The sequence below is a fragment of the Gambusia affinis genome, linkage group LG21 (genome assembly GCF_019740435.1).
Source record: "Gambusia affinis linkage group LG21, SWU_Gaff_1.0, whole genome shotgun sequence".
In the NCBI taxonomy this organism is placed as follows: domain Eukaryota; kingdom Metazoa; phylum Chordata; class Actinopteri; order Cyprinodontiformes; family Poeciliidae; genus Gambusia; species Gambusia affinis.
Genome location: NC_057888.1, coordinates 1,050,071 through 1,072,525, shown reverse-complemented (window position 1 = coordinate 1,072,525; position 22,455 = coordinate 1,050,071). Strand labels below are relative to the sequence as shown.

The 22,455-nt window shown below is 42.6% G+C and overlaps 1 protein-coding gene across 38 annotated transcripts in view; it reads right to left on the bottom strand.

The window, feature by feature from the left end:
- The window catches only part of LOC122824368 (NACHT, LRR and PYD domains-containing protein 14-like), a 155,583-nt gene that overhangs the window by 20,451 nt on the left and 112,677 nt on the right, over window positions 1–22,455 (bottom strand). For 14 of the 38 annotated variants that reach the window (XM_044104896.1, XM_044104897.1, XM_044104894.1 and 11 more), the window contains 6 exons: window positions 12,476–12,658; window positions 10,628–10,801; window positions 9,681–9,854; window positions 7,541–7,717; window positions 5,593–5,766; window positions 3,650–3,823 (listed from right to left, as the gene is read on the bottom strand). The exons of 2 other annotated variants lie outside the window; for them this stretch is intronic. In XM_044104896.1, the coding sequence (XP_043960831.1) occupies window positions 3,650–3,823; window positions 5,593–5,766; window positions 7,541–7,717; window positions 9,681–9,854; window positions 10,628–10,801; window positions 12,476–12,658 (1,056 nt within the window). Of the gene's footprint in view, window positions 1–3,597; window positions 3,824–5,592; window positions 5,767–7,540; window positions 7,718–9,680; window positions 9,855–10,627; window positions 10,802–12,475; window positions 12,659–15,916; window positions 16,085–18,547; window positions 20,334–20,548; window positions 20,776–22,455 lie in introns of all 38 variants that reach the window. 22 more of the 38 variants (XM_044104907.1, XM_044104913.1, XM_044104912.1 and 19 more) reach the window with 9 other exon arrangements.

Genomic DNA, 22,455 nt, shown 5'->3' with positions numbered 1-22,455 from the left:
CTTGCCAGAATACCAGTTAGAATGCGTCCGTCCCCATTCAGCATGGATAATGGCCGATATGACCCGCAGTCAGTGGGATCTTTACCTTCTTTATGTAATACAACTATTGTGGCATCAGACCAGGATGGCGCCATTGTTTTAGTTTCTAAAGAAAAGCGTTATGCTTCCAATAAAAGTGGAGTAACGATGTCTATGAAACATTTATAGAATTCATTTATGAAACCATCGGGGCCAGGACTCTTATTATTTTTAAGGGATAAGATAACATTTTTAATTTCTTCTACTTGAATTATCTTATCTAATTGTTTAGCTACAGTATCAGATAATTTTGAAATTTGTATATTTTGTAAGTAGTCACCTATTTTATTCTCATCACTGCAAGTGTCAGCGTCTCGGTATAAAACCTTGTAAAATTCAGCAAATGTTTCAGCAATATCCTTTGGTTTTAAGATGGATTTATTGCCCGATTTCAGCTTTTGAACAACATTTGAGGACTGTTGTTTTTTAAGTCTGAAGGCCAGAAGTCTGCTCGCTCTATTTCCATTTTCATAATACTGCTGCTTAGCAAAACGAAGGTTACCTTCTATCTTTTCTGATAATAAATCTTGGAGCTCTCTACGTGATGTATTCAAATCATTCATATTCCTGGGTCCTCTAGTCTTTTTATGTTGAAGATCCAGATCTCAAATTCTATCTTCTAAATATTTCTGTTTGGCTGCTTTTTGTCTTTTTTTTGCTGTGGTGTAGGAGATGATACTACCTCTTAAATAGGCCTTTGCACAGTCCCACAACATGATAGGAGATGTGTCAGGGGTGTTGTTTATGTCCAAATAATTTTTGAGGTCAGATTTAACTAAATCAATGAATTCCTTGTCATTAAGAAGGGAGGTATTAAGTCTCCATTGCTTAAATGATGGGGTCAATCCTATATTCCACTGGAGAGCAACAGGTGCGTGGTCAGAGATTGTGATGGGCAATATTGTGATATCCTCAATTCTGTGTAGCTCAGCCTTGGAAGTAAAAAAGTAATCTATTCGTGAGTAAGATGCATGTCGGTTTGAGTAAAATGTAAAATTTCTGTCTTTTGGGTATTTGGATCGCCATACGTCCACTAATCCAGTTTCCACAGACATATTTTTAAGCATTTTACCCATCTTAGATATGGGGGTCTGAGAGGCCGGTTGCCTATCTAGGTTTGACATTACACAATTAAAATCCCCCCCCATAATCAACAGACCGGAGCTGTAATCATATTGAAAACTGACTTAATAAACCCTGGAACATCTTCATTAGGGGCATATACATTTATAAAGGATACCGCTGTTCCATCAATTATCCCATTTACCAAAATAAATCTGCTCTCCTTGTCCTTATGTACTAACGTTTCAGTAAAATTAATTTGCCTATGTATTAGTATAGCCACACCCCTTTTCCTGCCAGAGCAATGTGACGAATAGTAAACTTTATCAGCCCATGACTTACTTCATTTTGTATGTTCCACATCTGATAAATGTGTTTCTTGCAGCAATGCTACTTGACATTTTGATTGTCTGAGTTGCAGCAATACTTTTTTTCTTTTCATTGGACTATGCAAACCCTTCACGTTATAACTTGTTACAGTTAATGTACTCATAACTGATTTAATTTAAAAATGTATATGTGATAGCATTGTGCTGGAGGCAGAGACGGCCGTTTGACGGGTGGAACCAAACATTTGAGTAACATGAACGATGAACACCAAGACGATACAATAAAATAGTAAGACTTTGCTGTGCAATATTGTCAAAACTAATATTCAAATGCTCTGTTTTTTTAGTTGCAGTAAGATCCTTGGGGAACAGAAGGATCAAAACGCAGGAAACAATAAAAAATGAACATAGATAACATAATGCAAGGTAGTGGGTTTAAGTCCCTAGCCACTATAGGAAGCGGCAACAAACACAACCGAAAGAGAATTGGATGTGTGCAACAACAACAACAAAAAGAGAAATTAAGAGTGTGGAAGTTCAGGCTCCTGCAGGAGAAGTACTTTAACCACAGCATAGAATCTACTAGTAATATTAATGCAACTTAATTATAACTTAGTAATTTAACAAGGTTAGAAGTGTGCACCTTTCAAACGTATCAGTTTAGATAAGTGACATTGAACGCAATTACAGTTGGCATTTAAGCACTAAAGACAATATTTCAGAGTTGGGATCTGCTGGTCCGAATTGTGTCATATTAGCATCTGCGGCTTCGCTTACGTTTCAGTTCCAGTTATTGCAGTGGGGATGGTTTTCCGTATGTAGTCCATGGCCTTCACGGGATCCCGAAACTCCTTACTGTCCTCTTTGTATGTGATTTTGAGTCGTGCTGGGTAAAGTAATCCGAAGCGCACATCGCTCCGTCCCCGTAAAGCTTTCCGTGCATCAGAGAAGGCTGCGCGTGCCTTGGCCACACTGGTGGTGTAATCCGGGAAGATTGCGATTCTTTTACCCTTGTAGGTCAGCGGGGCTTTTTCCCTGGCTCTTCTCAAGATGTCAGCGGCGTCTCCATCATAATGCAGCTTGGCTATGATCACACGAGGTCTCTCTCCGTCTCCCGGTTTCGTCAGAGCGGCTGTTCGGTGTGAGCGATCGACTTTTACATCCCGGTCCATCTGGAGCGCTTCTCTAATAATTTTAGAAACCTCTGTAGGGCTGGCGGAGTTCGGCTGTTCCTCAACGCCAACTATACGGATGTTTCCGCGTCTCATCCTCCCCTCCATGTCCTCGCACTTGTCCCGTATCTTAACCAGCTCGCTCTGAAGTTCAGTAACGGTAGTCTGCAGAGTGTTTACCTCATCAGACCATGTAGACAATCCACCTTTCATATCTTCAATGTCTGTTTTTACTGAGGTGATTTCTGCACGGGTGGCGGTGGCATTGCTGGCTATTTCGGCCCTCACAGCTCTGAGGGTGGCGAACTCTTCAGACAGCGCACTCCTCATTTCCTCCCTTATAATTTTGGAGATTTCCCCTCGTATAGAGGTTAGGATATCGGCTCTCAACTCTTCACACATACCAGGGCTCTTGGGTTGTGGGTCCTCTTCTGGAGTACGCTGCCTCGTGGATCTGGAATTAGCCATTAGCTTTGCCGTGTTACCGTCGTATTTGAATTTGCGAAGTTTATCCGCCATTTATCAAGTAAAGTCTACTGGAACGGAATTCTTTACAGTCCAACACCTCTATTAATCCGATTTAGGTCGCAATTAGTGAGCAATTGTGGTTTTTAAAGCGAAAATGTTGATCGTCTTTCCTGTGTTTAATCAATTTTGTCTTTGATAGATGTTTGAACCTGACAGTGTTTTTATTCAAGTACATTTTTGTTAATGGAGACTGAGAATCCATTTTATTTTTGTTTTTGGTTGTTTTGTTTATTTTATCAGTTCCAGTGTTAAATGTTCTTTTCAAAATAAAGTGTATCTATCTTTGGCAGGAAATCACATGAATTATTATATCATTTCTATTAAATCAGTGTAAAAAGGTCTTCAAACAATATTATTGTTTATCGCAATAATTTTTGACACAATTAATCGCTCAGTAAAATTTATTATCATGACAGGCCTGGTGGCAAGAAAACTTTCACATCACAAACATCAACAATAAACTAAAACATGGAGACTTACTTTAATCGTTGTAGTTTACATTCTGGATTCTGTAGGAAACCACAGAGATCCTTCACTCCAGAATCTTTCAGGTTGTTGTAGCTCAGGTCCAGTTGAGTCAGATGTGAGGGGTTAAAGGTCAGAGCTGAGACCAGAGAAGAACAGCTGATCTCTGACAAACTGCATTCCTTCAACCTGAATAAAGAATAAAAGATGTGAGCTGAAGCCAGCAGGATGCAGGTTAACCAGTCCAACAGAACCAGTTAAAGAGTCTCATGAATATTAATGCCAACATGCTGCTGCTTCAATAAAGACCTGCTGACTTCAGCTCTTAAACTCTGTCAGCTCCACCAGCAGCTCCATCAATACAAACTCAGCTTCTGCAGCAAATCATCCAAGTTTCACACAAAACCAACAATCAGGAGGAAAAACCAACTAATGGAGATTAATGCAGAGAAATTCAACTATTTCATTATTCATCAGCCAGAAAGACATGAAGTCATGGAGAATATTTAATGTCAAAGTGACTTTAGGAGCTCAACCAGAACCAGAACCAGAACCTGGTACTGGGTCATGATGAGTTGGAGGATTTTACTGTTGAAGCATCAATCATTGATTATAGATTTGTTCCTGATAGACAGAAGGTTAGAAATGACAAAATTAAATAAATATAAATTGAAATACATTTAAATTTCCCATTAATTCAATAAATGCATCATAAAATTATTAAAAACTTTAAAATATCACAAAGTTCTTTAATACATTAATAATTGAATGTATAATGAAATTATTAAATATTCATTTAAATAATTAGATGTCCAATAAAATCTACCTTTAGAAATGAATTTAAATAATAAAATGTCTTTTTAATGCAGTGGTTCCCAAAGTGTTTGGCGCCCCCTAGTGGAGGCTCAGTGCCATTGCAGGGGGCAGGAAACGTTATGAAAGACAAAATAAACAGTTACATAAAAGAGTTTGACTGTAAAGATGGTTTGTAGTTTGTTTTGTTTCAACCTGAAGAGTGAAATAAACTTCAGTTAGTTTGAAAACTAAATGTGTGTTTAGGTTTATGTCTGGTTGAACGATGTGAGTCCAGTTGATTCTTTTTTCTTTTTGGGGGATTTTATTATAATCCATAGGGGGCCCAGAAAATCTTTGGGAGCCACTGATTTAAAGAAATGTTTTATTTTAAATATTTTGAAGTGTTTCCCTGTATTGATTCATTTCCTGGCTGCTGTTTTGTCATTAAATCATTTCAAACTCGTCACCCTCAGTGGGCGGGGCTAACATCGATCCTGTCTAATCATTGGTTGGTTCTGTTTGTGTTCCAACATGGCGGCTCTGTTCATGCAGAACCTGAATGACCTCTGACCTGAACTGCTGACACATTTTAGAGCTAGAGACACAGAGGCTGGAGCTGCTCAGCCAGTTTGTAGCAGATCAATCAGAAAGTTGATCAAAGTCATTGGAGTTATTGATAGACATCGACTCCAGACTGATTGAAAAGTTTTCCACCACAACGTCCAACACCTGGACCAGGTGGTGCACCATGTTGTGACCACAGGGGGCGATAGCGAGCATTTATCTACATGAACATCTTGGAGACAAAGAAGAGCCATCAGAATATGATGGGTCACAGAATTTGGGGGTCAGCTGTTATACATGGCATGTTTCATAATATATTAAATTATTTAGTGGAAAATTTAATGATTTATTGGCATTATGGCACATTTAATTTATTAAAGGGAGATTTACAAAGATGGATTTCATGGTATATTTTGATGGATGCAGATGCAGCCTCAGCTCTTTGTTCGCCCTTATTCTGAGGATTTCTGTGATTTTCCATTTCCTGTTTCCTCCCTGCAGCCACTTTTACATGAGAGCAGCTCTTAAACATCTGGACTGATCTCTGGTCAACATTTACATCAGAAATATCAGCAATAAAATAAAACATGGAGACTTACTCTAATCGTTGTAGTTTACATTCTGGATTCTGTAGGAAACCACAGAGATCCTTCACTCCAGTATCTTTCAGGTTGTTGTTGCTCAGGTTCAGTTCAGTCAGATGTGAGGGGTTAAAGGTCAGAGCTGAGGCCAGAGAAGAACAGCTGATCTCTGACAACCTGCAGTTCTTCAACCTGAATAAAGAATAAAAGATGTGAGCTGAAGCCAACAGGATGCAGGTTAACCAGTCCAACAGAACCAGTTAAAGAGTCTCATGAATATTAATGCCAACATGCTGCTGCTTCAATAAAGACCTGCTGACTTCAGCTCTTAAACTCTGTCAGCTCCACCAGCAGCTCCATCAATACAAACTCAGCTTCTGCAGCAAATCATCCAAGTTTCACACAAAACCAACAATCAGGAGGAAAAACCAACTAATGGAGATTAATGCAGAGAAATTCAACTATTTCATTATTCATCAGCCAGAAAGACATGAAGTCATGGAGAATATTTAATGTCAAAGTGACTTTAGGAGCTCAACCAGAACCAGAACCAGAACCTGCTACTGGGTCATGATGAGTTGGAGGATTTTACTGTTGAAGCATCAATCATTGATTATAGATTTGTTCCTGATAGACAGGAGGTTAGAAATGACAAAATTAAATAAATATAAATTGAAATACATTTAAATCTCCCATTAATTCAATAAATGCATCATAAAATTATTAAAAACTTTAAAATATCACAAAGTTCTTTAATACATTAATAATTGAATATATAATGAAATTATTAAATATTCATTTAAATAATTAGATGTTCAATAAAATCTACCTTTAGAAATGAATTTAAATAATAAAATGTCTTTTTAATGCAGTGGTTCCCAAAGTGTTTGGCGCCCCCTAGTGGAGGTTCAGTGCCATTGCAGGAGGCAGGAAACATGAATGAAAAAATAAACAGTTACATAAAAGAGTTTGACTGTAAAGATGGTTTGTAGTTTGTTTTGTTTCAACCTGAAGAGTGAAATAAACTTCAGTTAGTTTGAAAACTAAATGTGTGTTTAGGTTTATGTCTGGTTGAACGATGTGAGTCCAGTTGATTCTTTTTTCTTTTTGGGGGATTTTATTATAATCCATAGGGGGCCCAGAAAATCTTTGGGAGCCACTGATTTAAAGAAATGTTTTATTTTAAATATTTTGAAGTGTTTCCCTGTATTGATTCATTTCCTGGCTGCTGTTTTGTCATTAAATAATTTCAAACTCGTCACCCTCAGTGGGCGGGGCTAACATCGATCCTGTCTAATCATTGGTTGGTTCTGTTGCTGGTTTGTGTTCCAACATGGCGGCTCTGTTCATGCAGAACCTGAATGACCTCTGACCTGAACTGCTGAGACATTTTAGAGCTAGAGACACAGAGGCTGGAGCTGCTCAGCCAGTTTGTAGCAGATCAATCAGAAAGTTGATCAAAGTCATTGGAGTTATTGATAGACATCGACTCCAGACTGATTGAAAAGTTTTCCACCACAACGTCCAACACCTGGACCAGGTGGTGCACCATGTTGTGACCACAGGGGGCGATAGCGAGCATTTATCTACATGAACATCTTGGAGACAAAGAAGAGCCATCAGAATATGATGGGTCACAGAATTTGGGGGTCAGCTGTTATACATGGCATGTTTCATAATATATTAAATTATTTAGTGGAAAATGTAATGATTTATTGGCATTATGGCACATTTAATTTATTAAAGGGAGATTTACAAAGATGTATTTCATGGTATATTTTGATGGATGCAGATGCAGCCTCAGCTCTTTGTTCGCCCTTATTCTGAGGATTTCTGTGATTTTCCATTTCCTGTTTCCTCCCTGCAGCCACTTTTACATGAGAGCAGCTCTTAAACATCTGGACTGATCTCTGGTCAACACTTTACATCAGAAATATCAGCAATAAATTAAGACACTGTTTCTTACTCTAATCGTTGTATTCTGAGTCCAGGATTCTGTAGAATATCACAGATCTCCTTCACTCCATCATCTCCCAGGTTGTTGTTGCCGCTCAGCTGCAGTCCAGTCAGAGGTGAAAGGTCGGAGTTCAGAGCTGAGGTCGGATCATCACAGCTGATCTTTGACAAGCAGCAGTGGCTAAATCTGAATCAATAAAGAATAAAAGATGTGAGCTGAAGCCAACAGTCCAACAGAACCAGTTAAAGCAGCCATTCTTAACCACAGTTGGGCCACCAGCGCCACCTAGAGGGCTGCAAGAAACCCCCAGGTTTTTACCTGTGAGCAGTGGTGGAATAAAGTTTACAGAAATCAGAGATGTTGCCGTCAGAATTCAGGCTCTTAGTTTCCACCACTAGGTGGCAGTAGTGAGCCAGTCAGTGGTTAAACACGCTCTAATGAGCTTGTTTAGCAACAATAATCCAGTAAGGTTCGGTACTGGAGAAGTATTTAATGCAGAATCTTTCCATCTCTAGTGCTGAGGGCTGAGAAACTCCTCTTCCTGATCACAACCTGGGAATCAGGATTCACATTCTGGCTTCAACAAAGATCCAACCTGAAACACTGAGAGCTGCTGGAGGCTCTGAGAGCCGTGAAGCCATCACACCCAGACTGGACCCCATCAGTCCCAGAGGCCTGAGGGTCTCACTAGGAGAACAATCAAATGGACAACAGTAGTTTGTCAAAAGAGAAACAGTTGGGACTGTTTATTTGTCACAGGTATGGAGGAGAGCTTCTGGCTCTGGCTGCTGCAGGTTCAAATTCATCTGCACATTATGAGGCTTTACCTTTTCATTTGCACTGGAAATTATTCTTATAGAATATTTCTAAATTATTTATTTTAATGGATTTATTTTAGATCATATCATTTAATTAATTTCAACATTTTCTCCAGGTTTTTGAATCTTCAGCCATTGTAGAAATAAAAAAAGGAGAAAAAACCTCAGAAGTTTCTAGAACAAAACAAAATGAAGGAACTTTAAGTGAAAAACTTTACTGAAAGAAATCTGAAATTAATCTCAGAAATATTCTGGAAAAAATATGTAAATTTCTGAGTTTCAAAAGTAAAACATGTTCAGAAATTTCCATATCAAATTGATATTCAGCTGCAGTTTTTATGCGGTTTAGTTAATATTCAACTAGTTGAACTGCAAATACAGATCCCAACATACATAAAGATGAACGTATGGAACTTTATCTCACAGAGACTAAAAAACTCAATAAAAAATCAGTGACTGTGGAGCGAATAACTTGTGAAATTAAAGCACTTCACTGAAATGATGACGCTTCACCTGAGCCTCACAACTTCCTCCTGGTGGCATCTAGAGGAGAAATCTACGCTAGTCGGATCCGTCTGATCCAACCCCATTAACTTTAATTATCCAAGACTGAATTCAACCCAACATATTTTAATGATGATTTTCCTGCTTTAGTCAGCAGGAAAACTTCTCCTGTTTCTGTCTTTTGTTCATCCTCCCAGTCTGGAGGGAACGGATCAACTGAACTCAGGAAGCGTTGAACCCTGAGTGCGGTCCGGGTCAGGGTTCGGGATTTTACAAGGATTTTTCTGGCTGGTTTTGCTTCCCTGAAAGCGACTGATGTTCGGCCGTGACATCTGCAGAGACCCAAGGAAGGCAACGTCTTCCAGCTGCATGTCTGAACATCTGCAGCTAACAATAGTCCCACTGTTAGCAACTTAGCAGCTTCCTTCAGACACTTGGGAACATTTCAGACCAAAACTATGAATCCACCAAAAATGGAAGGTCAGTCAAAATAATAATAATAATTTGGTAATTGGATAGGAAACTGCAATCAATGAACCCCTAATAATTTCATTCTAAGTAAAGCCTGGTGGGCTGCCAGGCTTCAAATACACTGGAGGAAACCTGATTTAGAAATAGTTTTTCTGATGTCTGAAGAAAATGAATCAGGGAATTTGAGGATGAGGCTGCAGATGGCAGCTTCATCTCTTTGCTCTTTGTGTTTCTGTTTCCTGTTTCCACCCTGCAGCCACTTTAACATGAGAGCAGCTCTTAAACATCAGTATTGATCTCTGGTCAAAACTTTCACATCACAAACATCAGCAATAAAATAAAACATGGAGACTTACTGTAATCGTTGTAGTTTACATTCTGGACTCTGTAGGAAACCACAGAACTCCTTCACTGCAGAATCTTTCAGGTTGTTTCCTCTCAGGTCCAGTTCAGTCAGATGTGAGGGGTTAAAGGTCAGAGCTGAGGCCAGAGAAGAACAGCTGATCTCTGACAAACTGCAGCTCCTCAACCTGAATAAAGAATAAAAGATGTGAGCTGAAGCCAACAGGATGCAGGTTAAAACTGAAATATGAAAATAATTCAATCTGTAGAGACTCAGACAGACAAAAGGGTAACCAGTAAAAAAGTTTAATGACAGTATGATTTAAATCTTTGGCGCTCAGGCCCCGGCGAAGGACATTGATCATCGCAAACTTTGCGATGGGTTTGGATGAGCATTCCGTATGCTGAGAGGAACGTCATCCTCCCAAAAAGAGGACGAGGCCGGAGAATCGGAGATGGAAAGCGCTAAGGGAGTGGAGGTGCGATTGCTTAGCTTGCGAAGGTAGGACTGAAGGAGGTTATGTGACAGTTATGGGCTCATTCTAATTGCTGATAGGAACAACTTCCCCCCAAAATGAGGCTGAGGCCGAAGCTGGAGGACAGGTGATGTGGGCGTAAAGAGGAGAGGAGTCGCTTTGACTTAGCTAGTGAGGCTAGAATCGGACAGAAGGAGGAGGCTTGACAAAGACAGGAGGGAAGAGTGGGAAAGGGAGGCAAAGATCGATGGGGACGTAGTGGGTCAAGGGATGGTAGGATGTGCAGAGCGCATGGCAGAAGGAGCACAAAACTCAGTGCAAGGCTGCAGATGGCAGCTTCATCTCTTTGCTCTTTGTGTTTCTGTTTCCTGTTTCCACCCTGCAGCCACTTTAACATGAGAGCAGCTCTTAAACATCAGTATTGATCTCTGGTCAAAACTTTCACATCACAAACATCAGCAATAAAATAAAACATGGAGACTTACTGTAATTGTTGTAGTTTACATTCTGGACTCTGTAGGAAACCACAGAACTCCTTCACTGCAGAATCTGTCAGGTTGTTTCCTCCCAGGTCCAGTTCAGTCAGATGTGAGGGGTTAAAGGTCAGAGCTGAGGCCAGAGAAGAACAGCTGATCTCTGACAAACTGCAGTCCTTCAACCTGAATAAAGAATAAAAGATGTGAGCTGAACCAACAGGATGCAGGTTAAAACTGAAATATGAACAAATGAATCATAAAAATGTAGAAAATTAATTTCACTGAATGTAAAAGAAACATGATGAACTGATGTTTAATATTTGATCCAGTAAAACTGGTTTCTAGAGTCCAAACCAGCAGAACCAGATCCAGCAGGAAATGCGACACGCAGCTCCACCGTTACTCTCCAATTAATCACATCAGATGACAAACAGCAAATATACAACATGTAGTCCCACTGCGCTAATGGTGGTCTGAAAACAAAAGCAATAAAAAGTGAATTAATCTGTCGGATCTCCTCTCAGCCTCCCTTTGAGAAGCACAGAGAGCGTCTGCTGGTTTCTATCCACACTGTGATGATGCATCCAACCACTTGGTGCAAAGACAGTTTCAACTTTACGCACAGAGAACATGGCAGAGCTCACCATCCATCAATATAAGAACAAGTTCTGTTCGAATATCATTTCTGATCTGGACGCTTTAGTGGACCGGAGGCTCTGCAGCGTCCAGCGCAGCTGTAGCCTTCAGTCCCAAAATATACACAATAATATGTCCATCTTACTGGAGAAACGTTGTCTGTCGAGCCCTCAGGTCAATAATCCGTCCATCCCAACAACAATATCCCGCAGTGCTGAGGCTTCTTCTGCTGTTTGGGTTGAGCAAAGCAGGAGGGACGACGGCTCCAAGAGCAGCCAAAGCAGATCTATTCTGTTATTATCTATGCTTCCAAGGATCCGTCTTCCCTAGATCGGCCAATTCTCAGGGCCCTTCAAAGGATCCAAACCCTAAATTCAGACTCAGCTGTTTTTGGTTAGACGGATCAACTCCGGTTCTCTCCACTGACCCTCATTCCTCATTTCCTCAGTGTCCAGTTCACACGACACGATCTCAGAGTCGTCGGCCATTTTCTAAACCTGAGAGACCAAAGACCAGATGACTAAAATCGTAGGTATTACGGTTGGACCGGGCCGAGTGTCCAGACACACCACAAGAGCAACACACCAAACAAAACCAATTTGTCTCACTGACATTCAGATTTCAGACAGAAAATCCCGTCAAAGCCTCGATATCACACGTGGATTTAGAGCCAACAAACACGGCTGATGACGTAGAAGCACTAGCGATAGATTGTGAGTTTATTTTAGGTCCTACTAACATCAGTAACTTGTATGGAACCAACAGAACCAGAAACCAGCCCATCAACCCCAACAGTCAGAGGAGAGTCCTCTTCTTGTCCTGCATTAACAGAGAAATGTCTGCAGGGACAAAGAGCTGCTTGTTGCTGATCAGAAAGAGAAATCTGAGAGCTGATAGTAAGAACGGAGCCAGTTCTCCACAGGAAATATTAAACTGCTTCATCTGAATCTGTCCCAAAACAGACTGGAACATCTCCACCATTCATTCACATCATTTCATTTATTTACCTCCATTTGGTTCAGCAGGAAAAACATTTTAAACTCAGAAAAATAAAGTTCAATATTCTGAAAGTCTGAAATATGAAAATAATTCATTTGCATGGAAAAATGTTTGAGAAATAAAATTCTGCCTTTTTGACAACAGGATGTGTTAAAGCAAATAAATGATGAATTAAAATAATTATTAACGTCTCAGTGAATCATTTTGACAGAGAAAACAAACCTTAAAGTTTTGACTTTAGTGACTGAACTCTGCAGGATCTCACACAGATGATTCACTCCAGAGTCTGTAATGGTTCCCAGTATGATCATCTCATTTATTTCCAGTTCAGTCAGATGTTGGTTGGACTTCAGAGCTGAGGCCAGAGAAGAACAGCTGATCTCTGACAAACTGCAGTCCTTCAATCTGAATAAAGAATAAAAGATGTGAGCTGAACCAACAGGATGCAGGTTAAAACTGAAATATGAACAAATGAATCATAAAAATGTAGAAAATTAATTTCACTGAATGTAAAAGAAACATGATGAACTGATGTTTAATATTTGATCCAGTAAAACTGGTTTCTAGAGTCCAAACCAGCAGAACCAGAACATGTTATGATGACGTGTTGTTAGAATATTTCAGTCGGGTCTTCAGTGGTTCTGGTCGGGAATTAAAATGGACTTTAAGAACCAAAGTGACATCAGAGGAAAGTTAGATGGGAATCCCTTCAATGTGCAGCTGGAGGCAGGAGGTCAGAGGTCAGATTCTGATTTACAGAAACAGAAAGTTTGACCTGAATCACTTCAATGAATCGATCAATATTGGTATTGATCGATGTTAGCAGGACTCTGGACTAACTGGCTGTAAATTATTCACTATATAATATAAAGTCTGTTTTCCACAGCTGGAGACTTTCAGTCAACAATGTGCCTCAAAACTTAAAGTGGAAACTAAATCCCATTTTTTTTGATATTTGCAAACCAGAAACTTTATTCAGTCTCAGTTTTCAGTCTCAGTTTCTCCACCAGAACATTCACTGTGGGAAACCATCCGATTATTGGACCCGACTCGTAAAGGGCTGGTTTCATGGCTTTATAATAAAATGTTAACTATGAAAGAGACCTCCTCACCTGAACTGAAAACTTCATGGGAAGAAGATTTGAATATGACTATACTGGATGAGACATGATATAGTCATAATCCAGGAGGCCATCTTTTGGAGAGATGGTGTCCAGGAGGCCATCTTTTGGAGAGATGGTGTCCAGGAGGCCATCTTTTGGAGAGATGGTGTCCAGGAGGCCATCTTTTGGAGAGATGGTGTCCAGGAGGCCATCTTTTGGAGAGATGGTGTCCAGGAGGCCATCTTTTGGAGAGATGGTGTCCAGGAGGCCATCTTTTGGAGAGATGGTGTCCAGGAGGCCATCTCTCTCTAGTTTCTATCCAGAAGTCACTTCATACTGGGACAAATGCAAAACTGCTGTAGCCACACTGGTTCATAAGTACTGGTCCGTAAGTACTGGTCCGTAAGTACTGGTCCGTAAGTACTGGTCCGTACGTACTGGTCCGTAAGTACTGGTCCGTAAGTACTGGTCCGTAAGTACTGGTCCGTAAGTACTGGTCCGTAAGTACTGGTCCGTAAGTACTGGTCCGTCATGCATGGTCCGTGCGTGCTGGTCCGTCAGATACTGGTCGTCACGTGCTGGTCGTCGCGTGCTGGTCCGTACGTACTGGTCCGTACGTACTGGTCCGTAGGCACTGGTCCGTATGTACTGGTCCGTAAGTACTGGTCCGTAGGCACTGGTCCGTATGTACTGGTCCGTAAGTACTGGTCCGTAGGCACTGGTCCGTATGTACTGGTCCGTAAGTACTGGTCCGTAAGTACTGGTCCGTAAGTACTGGTCCGTAAGTACTGGTCCGTGGTACTGGTCTGTGTGCTGGTCGTGCGTGCTGGTCGTGCGTGCTGGTCCGTGCGTGCTGGTCGTGCGTGCTGGTCCGTATGCTGGGTCGTGCTGGTCACGTGCGTGCTGGTATTGCTGGTCTGCGTATGCGATGCTGGTCCGTGCGATGCTGGTCTGCGATGCTGGTCGTCATGCGTACTGGTCGTACGTGCTGGTCCGTCACGCATGGTCCGTGATGCACTGGTCCGTGCACTGGTCCGTGTACTGGTCTGTGTCCGTATGTGTACTGGTCCGTAAGTACTGGTCCGTAAGTACTGGTCCGTAAGTACTGGTCCGTAAGTACTGGTCCGTACGTACTGGTCCGTACGTACTGGTCCGTACGTACTGGTCCGTACGTACTGGTCCGTACGTACTGGTCCGTACGTACTGGTCCGTACGTACTGGTCCGTACGTACTGGTCCGTACGTACTGGTCCGTACGTACTGGTCCGTAGGCACTGGTCCGTACGTACTGGTCCGTAGGCACTGGTCCGTATGTACTGGTCCGTAAGTACTGGTCCCGCTGTGGGTCAGTTCTGGACAGATGTTTTTCCTAAGATGTCCAGGTTGGCCAGCAGTAACACCTGGTCCTTTCTTGACTCTCTTTGGGTTCAGTGGTCCAGTGTTGCCTTTCCCAGCCTCTAAACGACGGGCCCTGGCATTTTGCTCACTGATATCGAGGCGCTCAGTTCTGACCAGGTGGAAGCTGCTGCTCCTCCAACTCACAAGCAGAGGCTCTGTGACCTCATGTCGTGTTTGAAACTGGAAAGGATTAGATGTTCTCTTCAACACGCAACTGGTACATTTGAAAAAACATGGGGACCCTTTCTTGACTCATTTCAAAACATACAATGATGCTCCAGATTAATTAAGTCAATTAATTTTATTAAAATGTGTTCTGTTTCTGTCAGGGATAGGAATGCAGTGGGTGGACCTACTGGGCAGTGACCAGGGTGGGTTAATGGGATTACTTTGGAGGGATTATTTTCTCTGTGTGTATTATTTTATGTATGTTAGATACACTTTAACTAGATACACTTCTTTGTATTCACAAACTGAATGTATTAAAGGAAAAAAACTCAATAAAAAGACAGTGATTAAAACAGTTAAAGTGGCTCAGAGGCCTCAGTCCTTGGTGTGGATGTCACTGGGTCGACCTTTGCACCCTGTTGCTGTTTCATAACCACCTTCCTGTCAATCTACTGTGAAATAAAAACCACTGGAGACAAAATAAAATCCTCTTTACACGACCAAACAGTAACAATGGTCACATGTGACGTCAGCGTCGTTTATTTGTTGCAGACGGTCGTCTTTCCTTATTATTTTGTTTAGATGAAGCTGTTATAATAACTTTGTCTTGTTGGTGTTTCTATAAAATACCACAGATCATCCAGGCTGCTATCTGAGGAACATTTCACTCTGGATGTAAAGATGTGAGTCAGAAATGAGGAATAAAACAGTCTGACCATCTGAATCTGCTCCAAACCAAACTCATTCATTTATAATATTTGATGTTTTTTCCATGTTTTTGTTCATCAGTTCAAAACATTGTGGACTGACGATTCAATATTCAGAAAGTCTGAAACAAGAAAATAATTCACTTCCATGCTAAATTATTTTAGATATTATACTCTAAAAGCAGCCTGTTGTCTAACTGTCACATAAACTACATTAGAACAAAATTATTAACTAAACCAAGTATTAAAGTATTGAATAATTTTATTGGATAAACAGAGGAAACAAACCTCAGGATCTCCAGATTACCGACTGAACTCTTCAGGCCTTCACACAGACGATCCATTACAGATTCTTCCAGTTTGTCTCTTATTTCCAGTTCAGTCAGATGAGGGTTGGACTTCAGAGCTGAAGCCACAACTTCACCTTCAGCATCAGAGAGTTTAATGCCACCAAGTCTGATTAGAGAAGAAATAAAGTCAGTTCTAGTTCAATCCAGATTATTCAAATAAACACAATTAAAATATAATAACAGTGATGTCATCATCTGATCTTCAGATGATAGAGATTCTCTGTGGTTCATGATTAAACTCGTGGTTCTGGTTCTGGTCCGGCTGCAGACCTGCTGTGTCTCTGGTTCTGTTCAAAGCTCTATTTAACCACAATGATGGAGACAGAGGCTGATTAACAGGTTCAAATAGTTCAGGCTTCTTGTTCACAGAACAACAGAAGGTTTTAGCGGCGGCCATCTTGGCTTCCTGTTAGCAAACCTTCCTGTTTCTTCATGCTGAGCTCTGACTGCTGCAGCATCAACCTGGATCAGAAACTCATTGGAATCATTTTTACTCAGGAACTGATCAGATCTAATTCCTCAGGATTCCATCATGGTGGGATCTTTAACTGAAAGGTTTCTCTTTTCTTCAACAGTTTCAATTAGTTTTGCAGGCTTTTGCTTTCCTCTGCAGCTTCTGCCCTTTTCTTACATTTATGAAATTCTTCTGCAATCATCACCAAAACATTCAGCTGACAGCATTCACACTGCATTTTTACAGGACATGCATATTTTTTTAGTTTAGAAGTTATTTTTCAATATTGATAGTTAGAGTCAGTGAAGGAACTGCCTTGGAGCAAAACAGAAAAATAAATCTGACAACACGGCTAACACCTAGATGATACAGCATGGCCAGCTCTGAACCGAGACGTCCCCTCATCTACACCTGCTGAGACATCAAGCTGCTGGAACCGACATGATTCCTCCTTCCTTCACCCCAATACCAAGAACTAATCGGCCATCACACATCCCGTCAAGTCTCCAACTGGAAACCCACTAAGCTCCACTGAAGAAGTGTTTAAAGTTTCAAATGTGTAACTGGCTGATTGGATTTTTCATACAAAACAGCTTTTCTACAGTTCAAAGTTTTCTATTCATTTTAATAGAGCATCCATCCATCCATCTTCTTCTGCTTATCCGGGGTCGGGTCGCGGGGTAGCAGCTTCAGAAGGGAGACCCAGTCTTCCCTCCCCCCAGCCACTTCCACCAGCTCCTACGGAGGAATCCCAAGGCATTCCCAGGCCAGCAGAGAGACATTGTCCCTCCAGCGTGTCATGGGTCTTCCCCGGGACCTCCTCCCGGTGGGACGTGTCTGGAACACCTCACTAGGGAGGCGTCCAGGAGGCATCCTGACCAGATGCCCGAGCCACCTCAACTGGCCCCTCTCGATGTGAAGGAGCAGCAGCTCTACTCTGAGTCCCTCCTGGATGACTGAGCTTCTCTCTCTAAGGGAGAGCCCAGACACCCGACGGAGAAAACCCATTTCGGCTGCTTGTATCCGCGATCTCGATCTTTCGGTCATGACCCAAAGCTCTTGACCATAGATGAGGGTGGGAACGTAGATCGACTGGTAAATCGAGAGCTTAGCTTTTTGGGTCAGCTCTCTCTTTACCATGACAGACCGGTACAGCGCCCGCTTGACGGCAGACGCTGCGCCAGTCCGCCTGTCGATCTCCTGCTCCCTTCTTCCCTCATTTGTGAACAAGATCCCGAGATACTTGAACTCCTCCACTTGGGGCAGGACACCTCCCCTGACCCGGAGAAGGCACTCTACCCTTTTCCGGCTCAAGACCATGGCCTCGGATTTGGAGGCACTGATCGCCATCCCAGCCGCTTCACACTCGGCTGCGAACCGCTCCAGCGAGAGTTGCAGATCACGTCCCGATGGAGCCAAAAGGACCACATCATCCGCAAAAAGCAGAGATTTGATCCTAAGGCCACCAAAACGGATCCCCTCAACACCTTGGCTGGTCCAGAGATTCTGTCCATAAAAGTAATGAACAGAATCGGTGACAAAGGGCAGCCCTGGCGGAGTCCAACTCTCACCGGAAACGAGCCCGACTTACTGCCGGCAATGCGGACCAGACTCTGACACCGGTCATACAGGGACCTGACAGCCCGTATCAAAGAGCCCGGTACCCCATACTCCCGGAGAACCCCCCACTGGGCTCCCCGAGGGACACGGTCGAACACCTTCTCCAAGTCCACAAAACACATGTAGACTGGTTGGGCGAACTCCCAGAACCCTCCAGGACCTGCTGAGGGTGTAGAGCTGCAATGTGTGTTGGGTAGCAGCCGAAGGAGGGGACCCTGGCGGTCCGATCCTCGGTTGCAGAAGCTAGCTCTTAATGGAGCATGAAAACTGATAAAAAGTGAGTATTTTTAAAAGACCAAAATCTAAAAACCAACAGCTGCAGCAGAGCTGTCCTGAATGAGGTGAACATTTAGATGTTTGAATGGTTGAAATAGTCTAAAGGGTGAAGGAAAAAGTCAAAAGCCAAAAATTATCAAAAAACTTGAAGAATGAATAATAAACAGGAGGCCAATGGTGCTGAATCAGCATTCGCACCATGAAGACATCTGGACTCACCGAGCCTTTCTGCAGTTCCTCACAGCTGGAACCAGTCTCTGTCGTCCCGATTCTGATGTCCTGTACTTCTCCAGGTCCAACTCATCCAGAACCTCTGACATCTGCAGCATGAAGCCCAGAGCTGAACACTGGATCATAGAGAGATTTTTCTTTGATCTGTTTGCAGATTTCAGGAACTCCTGGATCTCGTGATCAACTGAGAGATCTTTCATCTCCATCAGACAGTGGAAGATGTTGATGTTTCTGTCAGGGGATGCCTTTATTCTTCCCATCTTCAGATTACTGATGATTTTCTTGATGGTTTCTAGACTGTTCTCTGTCTGACCCAGCAGGTCTCCTAAAAGTCTCTGGTTGGACTCCACAGTGAGGCCATGAAGGAAACGAACAAACAGGTCCAGGTGGCCATTTTTACTTCTCAGAGATTTCTCCATGGCTTTTTTCAAAAAGTCCTCCAGAGATGTTTCATTGTATTTTTTTCGCAGGAACTTCTCCACGACCTCTGTATTCCTTGTGGTGAAACAGTGGAACATGTAGACTGCAGCCAGAAACTCTTGGATGGTCAGGTGAACAAAACAGTAGACTGGTTTCTGGAAGATCAGATTCTCTCTTTTGAAGATCTCTGTACAAACCCCTGAGTACACTGAGGCCTCTGTGACATCCAGACCACACTGCTCCAGGTCTTCTTGGTAGAACATGATGTTTCCTTTCTCCAGATGTTCAAACGCCAGCCTCCCCAGCTTCAGAAGAACTTCTCTGTCAGCCTTCATCAGCTCCTGTGGACTTGTCTCATGTCCTCCATGGTACTTGTTCTTCTTCCTCTTTGTCTGGACCAGCAGGAAGTGTGAGTACATGTCAGTCATGGTTTTGGGCAGCTCTCCTCCCTGCTCTGAGGTCAACATGTTCTCCAGAACTGTAGCAGTGATCCAGCAGAAGACTGGGATTCCACACATGATGTGGAGGCTCCTGGAGGTCTTGATGTGGGAGATGATTCTGCTGGACAGCTCTTCATCACTGAACCTCTTCCTGAAATACTCCTCCTTCTGGGAGTCGGTGAAGCCTCGTACTTCTGTTACCCTGGCAACAAATGAAGGAGGGATCTGATTGGCTGCTGCAGGTCTGGAAGTTATCCAGATGAGAGCCGAGGGAAGCAGGTTTCCCTTGATGAGGTTTGTCAGCAAAACATTGACTGATGACTTCTGTGTGACGTCAGAAACCAGCTGACTGTTGTTGAAGTCCAGTGAAAGTCTGCTTTCATCCAAGCCATCAAAGATGAAGAGAAGTTTGCAGACAGCCAGCTGCTCTGCTGGGAGCTTCTGGAGTGTTGGATGGAAAACATGGAGCAGCGTGAGAAGACTGTGCTGCTCATCTCTGATCAAGTTCAGCTCCCTGAACGAAAGCAGAACCACCACACTGACATCTTGGTTCTCCAAGCCCTCTGCCCAGTCCAGAGTGAACTTCTGCACTGAGAAGGTTTTTCCAACACCAGCGACACCGTTGGTCAGAACCACTCTGATGGCTCCATGTTGGTCAGGGAAGGATTTAAAGATGTCATGGCACCTGATTGGAGAGTCATGGAGGTTCTGGATCATGGAAACTGTCTCCAGCTGCTTCACCTCATGTTGGGTATTAATCTCTTCACTTTGTCCCTCTGTGATGTAGAGATCAGTGTAGATCCTGTTGAGGAGGGTTCTACTTCCTGTTTCATCACTTCCTTCAGTCACACATTCACATCTCCTCCTCAGACTGATCTTGTGCTCCTCTAGAATTTTCTGCAGATGATCATCTGCTGCAAAACCGAAAAGACAACTGAAGTAAAAAAAATATGATTTATTGTGATTAAGTTGGAACCAAACCATGTGGAACATTAAGGGGCGTTATCAGTATATAATAACTGATCTCTGAAAGACTTTAAAACCTTAAATGTCCAAATCCCAACTAAAGACCTTGAATTGGTTCAACAGACGACAGAAGGAAGCTCTGATTGGAGGTGTTCAGTCTCACCTGGAGCACAGCTGCTCTGATTGGCTGTCAGAAGTCCAGCTCCTGTTCTGGGTCTTTTTCCACACTGGGGGCAGGAGGAGGGTCCAGACTGGTCCCAGTAGAACCTGATGCACTGTCTGCAGAACCAGTGACCACAGCTGGTAGAGACTGGATCCACCAGAACCTTCTGACACAAAGCACAGCAGGATGGCTGCTCCTCCTCACCAACGCTGCTCCTCTTCCTCCATCTGTGGAGACATTTCTTCATCACTGAAATAGTTCACCAACTACAGGCTGTTGTAGTAAAGATCAAGATGTTCATGAAGATCCAACACAACCAGTAAAACCAGAACACCAGAGGCTGCTCAGTCTTCCCGGCCGGATGGATATGCATGAAGACGGCTCCGAGAATGTAAACAAAGGTAGGGTAGGCGTGGAGAGCTACGAGCTAAGCTAAAACTTACACCACACCGGCTGCCCTTACCCACCATTTTCCTTGCCAATGTCCAAGCTTTGTAAAACAAAATGGATGAAATACAGCTCTCCATCACCAATAACCGATGGATTATGAGCTCAAATGTCATGATTTTCACTGAAACATGGGTAAACAACAATTACCCAGACAATGGTATTGAGTTAGCAGGATGTCACACACAGAGCTGACAGAATAGCAGAGGTCTCCGGCAAAACCAGAGGTGAAGGTTTGTGGATTTATATGAACAAAGGTTGGTACACAGACTCTGCTACTACTGAGGGACACTCCTCACCCAACGTGGAGTTTATAATGGTCAAATGCAGACCTAATCTCTCCCTAGGGAAACTCACTTCCATCATACTCACTGCAGTGTACATCCCCCAGAATGCTAATGCTAAACTGGCTATGAAAGAACTTTATGCAGCCATTAGCAAACATCCTGAGGCTGCTTTTATTGTTGCTGGTGATTTCAACCACTCAAACTGGAAGACGGTCCTTCCCAGGCTCCACTGAGACGTCACCAGAAGGGACAAGACTCTGGACCTTCACTCCTCCAATTTGGCTGGATCATACAAAGCAATCCCTCTTTCCCACATTGGATAATTGGACCATCTCTGCCTTCTCTTCTCTCCACAGTATTCACCTGTCATTCAGCGTGTGAAACTCACTGTGAGGACAATAAAAGTGACCAGAGGGGACAGACACTGCTCCAGGACCGGTTCAAGAACACTGATTGTAATGACTTCATTCACACAGATTGGGAACAGTATGCCTCATCTGTACTGGACTATATCTCCACCACCATTGACACCATCACCCAGAAACGGATCATCATATTCCCCAACCAGAAACCACCAATGCAGGCCCGGTGCTGAGCAGGATCAAAGTTCACAAGACTACAGGCCCTGATGGCATAATCAAAGCACCACTTCCTGTCACAGAGAACATCTACAGGAAGCGCTGTCTGCAAAGAGCTGGAAAAATCAACAAAGACTACAGTCACCCAGCACACAGACTACACACCCTACTGCCCTCTGGGAGGCACTACAAGAGCATATGGAATAGGAAAACCAGGAACAGTTTCCTCCCCACAGCCAACATACTGCTGAACTCCTGATGTCTAAACATATGATGGCTATAATCTGATACACAACAACAAAGACTAATAAACCACTTATTACCGCACTTAGCACTTACTCACTACTGTATAGACAATTTACTCCTGTTTAGAGTCTGAATACTCACAGATTTTGTAGGTGAATACTTACAATTTAAGCATATTTTTAAAAACAGGAAAAAAATTCAATGTATATTCATAATATACTTTTCTTCTCTTGCTAAACAAATCCGGAAAGATGCAAACTGCATTTCATTGCTTTGTACTGGTGACATGTGCAATGACAATAAAGTTTAATTCTATTGTATTATAAATACAGAACATTTATTGATCTGG